This window comes from Eriocheir sinensis, unplaced genomic scaffold (genome assembly GCF_024679095.1).
Source record: "Eriocheir sinensis breed Jianghai 21 unplaced genomic scaffold, ASM2467909v1 Scaffold486, whole genome shotgun sequence".
Lineage (NCBI taxonomy): Eukaryota > Metazoa > Arthropoda > Malacostraca > Decapoda > Varunidae > Eriocheir > Eriocheir sinensis.
Window position 1 is genome coordinate 255,861 of NW_026111816.1, and position 12,565 is coordinate 268,425.

Consider the following 12,565-nt stretch of genomic DNA (forward strand, 5'->3'; position numbering starts at 1 on the left):
CTTATGTATGAATATCTGTTTTGGGAAGATTAAAAAAAAATATTTGAAGGGATACGAAAAAAAATAAGCTGGCGGAATCCATGAAAAGTAGCGCAAAGTGGGCCGCCATATTTAAAACTCCCTTATTATTGCCTTATTACTGTCCACAGGTGTCAAAATAAGCACTCTGAAGGTACATAGGCGTCGTGTGTACCTGTATATCATGTACCTGTGGGTTGAAATAAATAAAAAGCTTTCTGACCATATTTAGCGGAAGCAGATTTGTATGGTACACGCTGCGCCTCCCCATACGAGAGTGGGTCAAGCGTTTATTACAACTACGGCGCTTTTTATATATTTTCTACGCTTTTAAATGTAATAAATGCAATGAAAATATATTAACTTCGAAGGCGTGATGTTTCTAATTCTAGCAGTTATATTTTTTTCAATATTTCGGCCCCAATGCACATATTTGACAAGGCTTTCATGGGAGTTTTGGGCATTTCCAGGGGTAGTTTTATGACCCCGGTGGTATTTTGACCCTTCCTCTGTACCATAAACTTAAAAAAGACTAATTAGGACTCAATTGATATATAATTTATGGCCTTTGGGAATAGTTCGGCTCCAAAGCACGTTTTTAACAAGGCTTTCATGGGAGTTTTGGGCATTTCCAGGGGTAGTTTTATGACCCCGGTGGTATTTTGACCCTTCTTCTGTACCATGAGCCTAAAAAAACACTCCTTATGACCCGACTTATATATCTTTTTAGGCCGTTACATACATTTCGGCTCCCTAGCACATATTTAACAAGGCTTTCAGAGGAGTTTTGGGCATTTCCAGGGGTAGTTTTATGACCCCGGTGGTATTTTGACCCTTCCTCTGTACCATGAGCCTAAAAAAACACTCCTTATGACCCGACTTATATATCTTTTTAGGCCGTTACATACATTTCGGCTCCCTTTCAGAGGAGTTTTGGGCATTTACATGGGGTTGTTTTATGACCCCGGTGGTATTTTGACCCTTCCTCTGTACCATGAACCTAAAAAACACTCATTATTATAGGTCTTTACAAACATTTCGGCTCCCTAGCACATATTTAACAAGGCTTTCAGAGGAGTTTTGGGCATTTCCAGGGGTAGTTTTATGACCCCGGTGGTATTTTGACCCTTCCTCTGTACCATGAACCTAAAAAACACTCATTATTATAGGTCTTTACAAACATTTCGGCTCCCTAGCACATATTTGACAAGGCTTTCATGGGAGTTTTGGGCATTTCCAGGGGTAGTTTTATGACCCCGGTGGTATTTTGACCCTTCCTCTGTACCATGAGCCTAAAAAAAACTCATTAAAACCCGACAGATATATCATTTTACGCCATTACATACATTTCGGCTCCTAGCACATATATAACAAGGCTTTCAGAGGAGTTTTGGGCATTTCCAGGGGTAGTTTTATGACCCCGGTGGTATTTTGACCCTTCCTCTGTACCATAAACTTAAAAAAGACTAATTAGGACTCAACTGAAATACAATTTATGGCCTTTGGGAATAGTTCGGCTCCAAAGCACGTTTTTAACAAGGCTTTCATGGGAGTTTTGGGCATTTCCAGGGGTAGTTTTATGACCCCGGTGGTATTTTGACCCTTCCTCTGTACCATGAAACTAAAAAACACTCATTATTATAGGTCTTTACAAACATTTCGGCTCTAAGCACTTATCTGACAAGGCTTTCATGGGAGTTTTGGGCATTTCCAGGGGTAGTTTTATGACCCCGGTGGTATTTTGACCCTTCCTCTGTACCATAAACTTAAAAAAGACTAATTAGGACTCAATTGATATATAATTTATGGCCTTTGGGAATAGTTCGGCTCCAAAGCACGTTTTTAACAAGGCTTTCATGGGAGTTTTGGGCATTTCCAGGGGTAATTTTATGACCCCGGTGGTATTTTGACCCTTCCTCTGTACCATGAGCCTAAAAAAAACTCATTAAAACCCGACAGATATATCATTTTACGCCATTACATACATTTCGGCTCCCTAGCACATATTTAACAAGGCTTTCAGAGGAGTTTTGGGCATTTTCAGGGGTAGTTTTATGACCCCGGTGGTATTTTGACCCTTCCTCTGTACCATAAACTTAAAAAAGACTAATTAGGACTCAATTGATATATAATTTATGGCCTTTGGGAATAGTTCGGCTCCAAAGCACGTTTTTAACAAGGCTTTCATGGGAGTTTTGGGCATTTCCAGGGGTAGTTTTATGACCCCGGTGGTACTTTGACCCTTCCTCTGTACCATGAGCCTAAAAAAAACTCATTAAAACCCGACAGATATATCATTTTACGCCATTACATTCATTTCGGCTCCCTAACACATATTTAACAAGGCTTTCAGAGGAGTTTTGGGCATTTCCAGGGGTAGTTTTATGACCCCGGTGGTATTTTGACCCTTCCTCTGTACCATAAACTTAAAAAAGACTAATTAGAACTCAACTGATATATAATTTATGGCCTTTGGGAATAGTTCGGCTCCAAAGCACGTTTTTATGGGAGTTTTGGGCATTTCCAGGGGTAGTTTTATGACCCCGGTGGTACTTTGACCCTTCCTCTGTACCATGAGCCTAAAAAATGCCCGACTGATATCATTTTCGGCTTTAAATTGGATATACTTAATGAAAACATGACTGCTAAGAAGCTCATACAAGGGAATTTACAAGCTCAGGATCGCGAATCACCACACCGGGAATTTTTTTTACTGCAATGCATCGTAAATATATTAATAAATCATGAAATAGAGGCGGCTCGACAAGGTGACGTTAAAAATATCGAACTCTTGCTTTCCTTCACGGGTCTTGGTCTTGGCCAGGCTTAACTTGCAACGTTGCCAGATTGTCGTACTCAGCATCATGTGTTTCCCGATTTCCGACCCAAAAACTGCCTCTTTGACCCCAATAACTGCCTTTATAAATAGATATCGGTAAAAGAGTTAATTATTGGTGTTTTTTTGCAATAGCTATAGCAGAAACCGGTAAATACGTGGCTCTGAGTACGATAATATGGCCGGTCAAGGATATGCCGGCTTACATAACTATGCAAATATATTCGAGGGATGGATTGATTAACGTTATAGCTACATGAAATAGACACATAACACCCCAATTCGCCTGTTTAAAAAGCCTCTCGTAGAAATTGCTGGGATTTTCATGTTTTGTGACTATATAATTTTACCCGAGCTCTACATCTTCAACTGGGAAAACTACCCATGAAAACCAGCTCAATCTTCTCTATGGCCTTGAAAAATAGTCTTAACGGGTGCCTGAAATGAATAAAAATATGGACAATTGATTTTCGGCATCAGCAGCTGTTCCCGGCAACACATATTTTTCGGCAACTTCCTCCTCCTCTTCTTCTTCTTGAGCTGTAACGCTTTGTATCGATTCTTAGGTCCTCTTCCTCTCGGTCCTCTTTTCTCATTATTCACACACTTTCCTTTCCGGTAACTTAAATTCGTGCAAAGTTTCCCTAATGTTCCAGCATAAAGTTTCCCCTAAGTTCCGCTGTTGCCAGATTATCGTACTCAGAGCCTCGTATTTACGGTTTCTGAGCTATATTTATTGCCCCAAAACACCAATAATTAACTATTTTACCGATATATATTTATAAAGACAGTTATTAGGGTCGAGGAGGCAGTTTTGGGGTCGGAAATCGGAAGCCGAGTACGACAATCTGGCTGTTCCTCTTCTTCTATGTATCGCTTCTTGGGTCCTCCTCCTCTCGATCCTCTCTTATTATTATTCACACACTTTCCTTTCCGGTAACTTATATTCGTGCACAATTTCCCCAATGTTCCGGCATAAAGTTTCCCCGAAGTTCCACTGGTGCCAGATCATCGTACTCAGAGCCTCGTAATTACGGTTTCTAAGCCATAGATATTACCAAAAAGCACCAATAATTAACTACTTTACCGATATCTATTTATAAAGGCAGTTATTGGGGTCGAGGAAGCAGTTTTTGGGTCGGAAATCGGCAAAAATATGAGGCTGAATACGGCAATCTGGCAACGTTGATGAAGGCGGCCATCTTGTTCCTGCTTTGGGGGAACTTTTGTTGTGGCTTGCTCGCGTCAACATTACAGCCATATATGATGTCTGACGACGTGGTGTGGCCCAGAAGTGTGGTTAAAACCCTGTGCAAGTTGGCAGAAGAGCACAGATGCCTCTGGGACCGGAGAGATGCTGCTTACCTCAATCGGAAGCTTCGTATGGGGCTCTTCAATAAAATAGCCATGGAACTCAAGACTCAGTACCCAATAATGGTCGCTTTGACTGGAGGTAAGGCTTCTTTCACAATACTACTGTTACTGAAGTGCCGTGCCCCTGCAGACGTTTGCGACCATGGACTGCCACACCTCTCTCCCTCTCTCTTGTTAATTGCAAAAGCTGTCCAGCCTTTCTGTTCCTCCCTTCTCCCTTGTTGTTTACCTGCAACAAGAAACTCCTGCTACATTTTTGCCTAGATGTGTTTTGAATTAATTTGTTAACCGTTTCCATCACAAATAAGTTTTTTACTCTAGAAAATTTTCAGTACTGCTAAGGAAGTTGTCACTAAGTTAGCAACCAAAACCTAACCTAGCCTAAAACTAACCTAACCTAACCTAACCTAGCCTAAAACTAACCTAACCTAACCTAACCTAGCCTAAAACTAACCTAACCTAACCTAACCTAGCCTAACCTAACCTAACCTAGCCTAACCTAACCTAACCTAGCCTAAAACTAACCTAACCTAACCTAACCAAGCCACGAGGCAGCCGCAAGAAACTCCCTAACTTTTCAAAAATCGATAGTGGCTTTTCTAGCAGTTTGTGACATACTTATAGGTAAGGTAAATTTTGGGGCATACGCTGTAGCAACGCGTGGCCTTGGTGCTCATCTCCATAACACTGGCCCTTGAGCCTGTGGTGGGAGGGAGCCCATTACCACGGGACACAGGGCCAGTATGACATCCGGGTTACCACAGTTTACCTTTCCCAGGTTTCCCCAGGTACCCATTTATCGACCAGCCCGAGAGGGAGGATGAACACATGGGTGAGCTACACGGTGACTTCCCAGGTTGTAGAAGCCAGGCACGCTGATCACTAGACCACGGAGGCGTATACTTATAAGGGGTTCAAAATGCATAGAGTAGTGAGACCTAACCAATGAGAAGTGTGAGAAGTACCGCTGTGAGACGGGAAACAATTTAAAATAATACCGATAAACCAGTAGAAGTAGATATGTGTGCAGCCAAGTAGTTGATTAATTATAGGTAAATTGCATCATATTAATACAGACAAAACTACTATTCTGACTGGCATTTTGCTTTGTATAGTATGTCAGGATAAGAGAAACCTAACTTCAAAACATTTGGTAAATTTTCACTTTCACCAGTTTCCGCCGTTTGCCCGTGGCCACCAAACTAACCTAACCTAACCTAACTCCTAACGTAACATAACAGAACCTAACATAACCTGTCACTGGAGCGAGCGAGCTTGCTTTCACAAAAAAAGAAGATAAATCTTAAAATCTCGCTATCACCATTATAAATAACTATAAATAATGACGAGTGGAGAAGACTGGTGAAAGAGTGAAAGTTTACTCTTAATTGTTCACAACTAAAACTTTACTTCAACTTTACCTGTGCTAGTTAAACCTAACCTAAATCTAGCCCGACCAAACCTAACCTTCTACAGAATATAAAAACCTTGGTGATTTGCATCCTTCTTCTTCCTATAATACTGTAACTTTTCCCAAAGTGAGATAATTAAAAAAAAATGTAATTCAACCCACGCTTGCCATACTTAACCTATGCTAACTGAGTAGCTTAACTATATTTCCAAAAAGGTAGTTCCGTCTTTACCCAGAATGTACTTACAAAAAAATGAATTAAAAGTGGGGGAAAAACTCTTCTAACAAAATTATACAAAGGATGCATTTTACCAAAAGTTTACCAAGCAGTTCTCAATACTGCAGCACACACAGACATTTATACAATTGATGAAACAGTGTTATCAATTAAGATAGAAAAACTGTTGTTACAGATAAAGTTCGTGTCAAATTTAAGAAGCTAAAGTCGTACTTCATCAGAGAGCACAGAAAGATACAATCAGCACCAAGTGACTTAGCAGGCAAGATATCTACCAGATGGGAATTTTACGACTGGCTTACATTCCTGTCTGCAAATGATGAGGAACTCTTGTTGGAGACAAGCTGGTCGGGACCAACACACCATAAGGTAATTTGTAGTGTTTTTGTAGATTTTGATCGGGGGTGACAAGGGTACTATCACTAATTTGCTTTGTTGGAATTGGATTTTTCTATTAATTGATTTTTAATTTAAATTATTTTTTTGCATTAATCCTTGTTTGTTTCCACCAATTATTTGTTTGAGTCTTATGAATCTATTTTCTTTTATTAAACTTGGCCAGTGTTCCATGAAACAATAGCTTAATAAACATTACCAAAGATGAGCTTTTCACATAAAAATCACAAGTAGCCATTACAATCACAAGATACCAACTTGTCTATTTATATGTTGTCAAATTTGGATCATATTGATAAGAAAAGAGCTTTACAACCTTGTACTTTGCATTGAAAAAAGAATTAAGCTCCTTAGACTTCATAATTACATTTATTGTTATTATCATCAAAAAGACCTTACTTTCTTTTTTTATGCTTTTGAATATTTTTCTTGTAAGAGACGGCAATGATTCACTGGTGCCTGACGTGCTTCAGGACCACTACAGGACAAGTTGACTAAGTCTTCATACTTTTCCTGTAGCTACAACTGGTTCACATGTTCTTCCTTTTTCAAGTGATTTAAATCAGTTTTAATCAGAGTAGAAAAAATCATGATTTAAATAAAAAAATTAAATATACTGTATTTAAAATTATATAAGTGTTATAGTAAGAGTGAAATATCCAATGATTTAAATTATATATATATATATATATATATATATATATATATATATATATATATATATATATATATATATATATATATATATATATATATATATATATATATATATAATCTAAATCATTGGATATTTTACTTTTGATATGACACTTATATCATTTTAAATGCAGTATATTTAATTTTGATTTAAATCGTGTTTTTTTTAAACTCATTTAAGTCAATTTAAATCACTTCATTCAAATCACTTGATTTAATTCAAACCAACCCTGCTTGTCTCGCCAAAACACATCCAGAACATCATGACCAATAACCCGTGGTCGAGAAGCGTGAGAGTATCCCTGTGTGAGATTGTAGGGAGGCACAGAAGCCTTTGGGACTCGCACCACCCTGACTACCTCATACCCAAGATACGGATGAAGGAGTACTCCAATGTGGCCCGGGAACTGGAGGCTCGCCACCCAGGAATGGGCAGCTTGACGGAAGGTAAGGCTACGCTCACAATGTTTACCTAATATAATAATAAAAAAAAAAAAAAAAAAAAACATGTAGACACTTGCATGACCTGTTAGTGCTTAACCCTCACTGGTAGCCTGGTAACATATAGTCCCAGGTCTTCCTTTGCCTCCATGGTGGTTGTTTCCCATGTGGTATTGGTGTGCTGGATATCCCTTCCCAAGGTGCAGGACTTTACATTTTTCTTCATTGAATTGTAGCAGACACTTTTTCGTTGCATTCCTGTAGCTTGGTGAGATCTTTTGGTAGGAAATCCAGTCAAGGGGTTAATGATAAATTAGTAGATGTAGACACCTGTGAAGGCAAGTAGGTAATAGGTGAATTTTATGCATAATTATCACGGACAAAGCCAGATTTGGTAGATGTTTTTCTATGTAGTGCTTATCTCTATGCCTAACCTAACTCAATAAGCAAACTCTACTAAACTGACCTAACCAGTAATTTTTTGGTAATGTGCATCCCTCCTTACCCTCTAATTCTCTAACCTCCCGGAATTCAACCTCAACCTGGTAGCAGCGACGGCCAAATTCTCAATAAGCAAACTCTACTAAACTAACCTAACCAGCAAATTTTTGGTAATGTGCATCCCTCCTTACCCTCTAATTCTCTAACCTCCCAGAATTTAACCTCAACCCAGTAGCAGCGACGGCCAAATTCTCAATAAGCAAACTCTACTAAACTAACCTAACCAGTAATTTTTTGGTAATGTGCATCCCTCCATACCCTCTAATTCTCTAGCCTCCTGGCTGACCGTCGTGCACGTATAAATGTATGTCTTCACACACAACACTCCCTGAACGTGCCTGTACTTTCGCAGAAGAGGCTTACATTACCGAATCGTATAGATCTTGGCCTCCTCTCTCCAATGGTGTTTTTGTTTTTTAGCTGTGATGAATAGTTTTGGAGATACAGAGGTTAAAAGAGCAAGCACTAGCGTCACTTGCTGGTGGTGCTAAAAGCTCGCTGCGAGTGCCAGTCACACTCACAGCAAAAAACACCCCTGAACGTGCCTGTACGTTTACAGGAGAGGCTTACATAACTGAATCTTATAGATCTTGGCCTCCTCTTTCCAATGGTGTTTTTGTTTTGTAGCTGTGATGAATAGTTTTTGAGATACAGTGGTTAAAAGAGATCCCCTTCCCCCGCTGTGGTTCCCGAGCAATGAAAGGGTTAAGAATCATGATCCCCGCTGCCACCGGGTTAAGTAAATATATAAAACAATTGTTGTCTCTATAAAGAATGACCTTTCATAAAAAAAAAAAAATAGTTTAGTCTCCTAGAGGAATGGCTTCTACCAAAACTGTATGATGGATGCACTTAACAGAAAACTTACTAGATTGTGCCTAATGATACAGTAGATATCAACACCTGAACAGCTGTTAAAACACCATTTTGAGTAATTTACAGAGATTTAAATTCCTGTTGCAGACAAAGTTCGTTCAGAATTCAACAAACACAAGTCGTACTTCATCAGAGAGTACAAGAAGCTACAAGCAGCAGACTCAGGAGGCAAGCCGTCAAAATGGGAGTTTTATGACTGCCTCACATTCCTGTCTGACCATGCTGAGGAAACCTTGGCAAAGGAAAAGTGGTCAGGACTGTCAGAAACCAAGGTGATTTGTAGGAGTGGTTTCAGGGTGGTAGCACGGGATTTTATGTAAACTCTGTTCCCATAAAAATGAAATGTTATGAGAGGATTAAGGGCGCTTTCACAGTCTTTTGTTTGTATTGATGTCTACCAATGGTGGTGATCGCTGCTCTAGGATTTCTTCTTAACCCGGTAGCAGCGACGGGCCAAATTTGTGGCTTTACCGTGTACCAGCGATGGGCCAAATTTCTGCCATACATAAACTAATCACACATGCGTTGATATATATTATGAAATGGTTTGCGTGAGTGATGTTTCTTTCTCATTATTTTACTTAGAGGGGCCTTTAACCTAACCTAACCTAACCTGACCGAACCTAAGAAACATGACGCCCGCAGCTACCGGGTTAAAACTGGCTGATGGGGTAGTGGCGGCTGTGAGGTTAGCCTAGCCCCGCACCTTGCCACACACTCAACACCTCTTGCTTCCTCTGCAGCCGGCACTACCCCATAGGCTAGTTTCACGTGGGAAATTATAGCGTCGATCGGCGCCATTGGTAACGATCAAAACAAACAAAGTGACTGTGAAAACGTCCCTAAGTCACACTGGCAGCTTATGTTTACGGAGACTACCTGTTGCCTTCCCTGCTCACCTTGAATGTGACCTAAACAGGCTACAGCAGCTGGCGGGGATTCAAGGGACTCCATTGCCTGGTCTTCAGAGGCAACGCTCTCTCTGTTGGATAAAGTACAGGAAGAAGAAGCCATCTGGGATACTAGACACCCATCTTACTACGAGAAGAACCTGAAGAGAGCCGTGTACGAGGAACTGTGCACCAAGATGAAAGAGGAATATCCGTCCCTCAACAACCTCACAGCAGGTAACTACAGTCATCCCTCAGATAGTACGGTTCCAAATAGTACGGTTCCAAATAGTACGGTTCCAAATAGTACGGTTCCAAATAGTACGGTTCCAAATAGTACGGTTCCAAATAGTTCGGTTCCAAATAGTACGGTTCCAAATAGTACGGTTCCAAATAGTACGGTTCCAAATAGTACGGTTCCAAATAGTACGGTTCCAAATAGTACGGTTCCAAATAGTACAATTCCAAATAGTACGGTTCCAAATAGTTCGGTTCCAAATAGTACGGTTCCAAATAGTACGGTTCCAAATAGTACGGTTCCAAATAGTACGGTTCCAAATAGTCCGGTTCCAAATAGTCCGGTTCCAAATAGTACGGTTCCAAATAGTTCGGTTCCAAATAGTACGGTTCCAAATAGTACGGTTCCAAATAGTACGGTTCCAAATAGTACAGTTCCAAATAGTACGGTTCCAAATAGTACAGTTCCAAATAGTACGGTTCCAAATAGTACAGTTCCAAATAGTACGGTTCCAAATAGTACGGTTCCAAATAGTACAGTTCCAAATAGTTCGGTTCTGGTTTTATACGGATTGTCATAGAAGATATTTTTAGGATTTTTGAATTTCCCGCTCGTCAGGAAATTTTAAAATCCTAAAAAAAATCTTCTATGAAAATCCACATAAAACCAAAACTGAACCATTGGAAACCGTACTATTTGAGGGATGACTGTAGCTGCTTCATCACAATGGAATAAGTTAACTTTAAAACTGCATCTTCAATTATAAATTATCTAGCAGTATTCAAGGTAAGGTAAGACATATACGCTTCTCACATCAACTCTTTCTAAAGGTCAAAGAAAGGGTCAGTCGGGTTCTAATGAGGGTTTCTATAGGTTCATGGTACAGAAGAAGGGTCAAACTACCACCTGGGTCATAAAACTACTTCTGGAAATGCCCACAACTCCTACGAAAGTCTGGTCAAATGTGTGTTTCTTAAGGTTCACGGTATAGAGGAAGGGTCACACTACCACCAGGGTCATAAAACTACCCCTGGAAATGCCCACAACTCCTACGAAAGTCTGGTCAAATGTGTGTTTCTTAAGGTTCACGGTACAGAGGAAGGGTCAAACTACCACCAGGGTCATAAAACTACCCCTGGAAATGCCCACAACTCCTATGAAAGTCTGGTCAAATTTGTGTTCTTGGGCGACAGAATGTTTAATAATACGACCCAAGGCCCGGAAAGCTTGGTCCCAGGGCTCACAGTATGGTTAGGCGCGTTTAATAATATCATTAGGTCAGTGGGCCAAGACCAAGGCACATGTCCTCTGAGAAGTATCATTCCACCTGTGACATTGTTGTGTTGTTTCAGACGATGTGGTTGCCAGATTCGCACACCTGCGCAGCCATTTCCAGAAGCAACTGCAGGAAATAGATGAGGCACCTCTTGGGTCAGCTGGGAGATGCATGACCCGCTGGGAGTACTTTGAGGCATGTTCCTTCCTCCTCCCTGTGTACTGTCATGATATGGGCGTGTCAAACTTCCAGCTGCCCTCAAGCCACACAGGGGACCAAGTTGTGTATGTGGATATGCTGGAGGATCCTCTTGACACTGGTGAGGCTCCTGAAGGTGTTGATTCTCCACCCTCTCCATCCTCCACCACCCCTGCACCCTCTCCACCACCTCCCACTTCTGAGGCTCCCGCAGCGCCTGGGGACATGTCGAAGCCTGCTGTGTCGCCTTCCTCAGCCCCTCAGTGCTCAAAGAAGAGGGTAGTTGAGCAGGACACACCCCAGGGCCGGCAGGGGTCATGTGTCCCTACCTTACCAAGACCTGCCACACGTACCATGAGTTTAAAGAGACGCAGAGAGACAGACAGGAAGGATTTGATGCTGGAATCAATATTAAAGACAGTGAAGCGTGTACACAGCTTGGCACAGTCGTTAGAGAGCAGAGAAGAGCCTACCAAACTTGATCTAGCCTCACAGACCGTTCTATCCATCATGCAATACATCCCAGACTCACATCAGGACCTTAGGAATAAATTTATCGGTAAGGTGATGAGCTTGGCAGCAGAAACTGTGGCAGAGTACAACGGCAGGATAAGTGAAGGAAGGAAGGAGTCATGAGCCTGGATGCCATGTCTAGACGGGGTAGGAAGGAAGTATTTTTTCGTGCATTCTATGTTTGCATTAACCCAGTGGTAGCTGCGGGGACCATGTTTCTTAATGGTCCCTCTAAGCGAGAAAAATGAGAAAAAAATCATCACTCACACAAACCATTTCATAATATATATCAAAGCATTTGTGATCGGTTTATGCATCATCTATTTTGGGGGGTTTATATCGTGGCACAAATTTGGCCCATCGCTGCTACACGGTAAAGCCACAAATTTGGCCCGTCGCTGCTACACGGTAAAGCCACAAATTTGGCCCGTCGCTGCTACACGGTAAAGCCACAAATTTGGCCCGTCGCTGCTACACGGTAAAGCCACAAATTTGGCCCGTCGCTGCTACACGGTAAAGCCACAAATTGGGTCCGTCGCTGCTACACGGTTAACAATAAAATGTAGTCTCTGTTCATATATTATTACCACAGATGTAAGTTTAGATGTACTTTATTTCACCTGGTGAGTGCAAATTACCTGTAAGAACTAGAGAGAAGCTGAA

General features: G+C 41.0%; 1 protein-coding gene across 1 annotated transcript; it reads left to right on the forward strand.

The window, feature by feature from the left end:
* Positions 1 to 3,833: 3,833 nt before the first annotated feature.
* On the forward strand, positions 3,834 to 12,201 carry LOC126992513 (uncharacterized). Its single transcript, XM_050851264.1, has 6 exons — positions 3,834 to 4,307; positions 6,053 to 6,246; positions 7,227 to 7,416; positions 8,875 to 9,059; positions 9,707 to 9,914; positions 11,268 to 12,201. Exons 1-6 carry the CDS (start codon positions 4,043 to 4,045, stop codon positions 12,023 to 12,025), a joined length of 1,800 nt encoding a protein of 599 aa, XP_050707221.1. The 5' UTR covers positions 3,834 to 4,042; the 3' UTR covers positions 12,026 to 12,201.
* Positions 12,202 to 12,565: the final 364 nt, after the last annotated feature.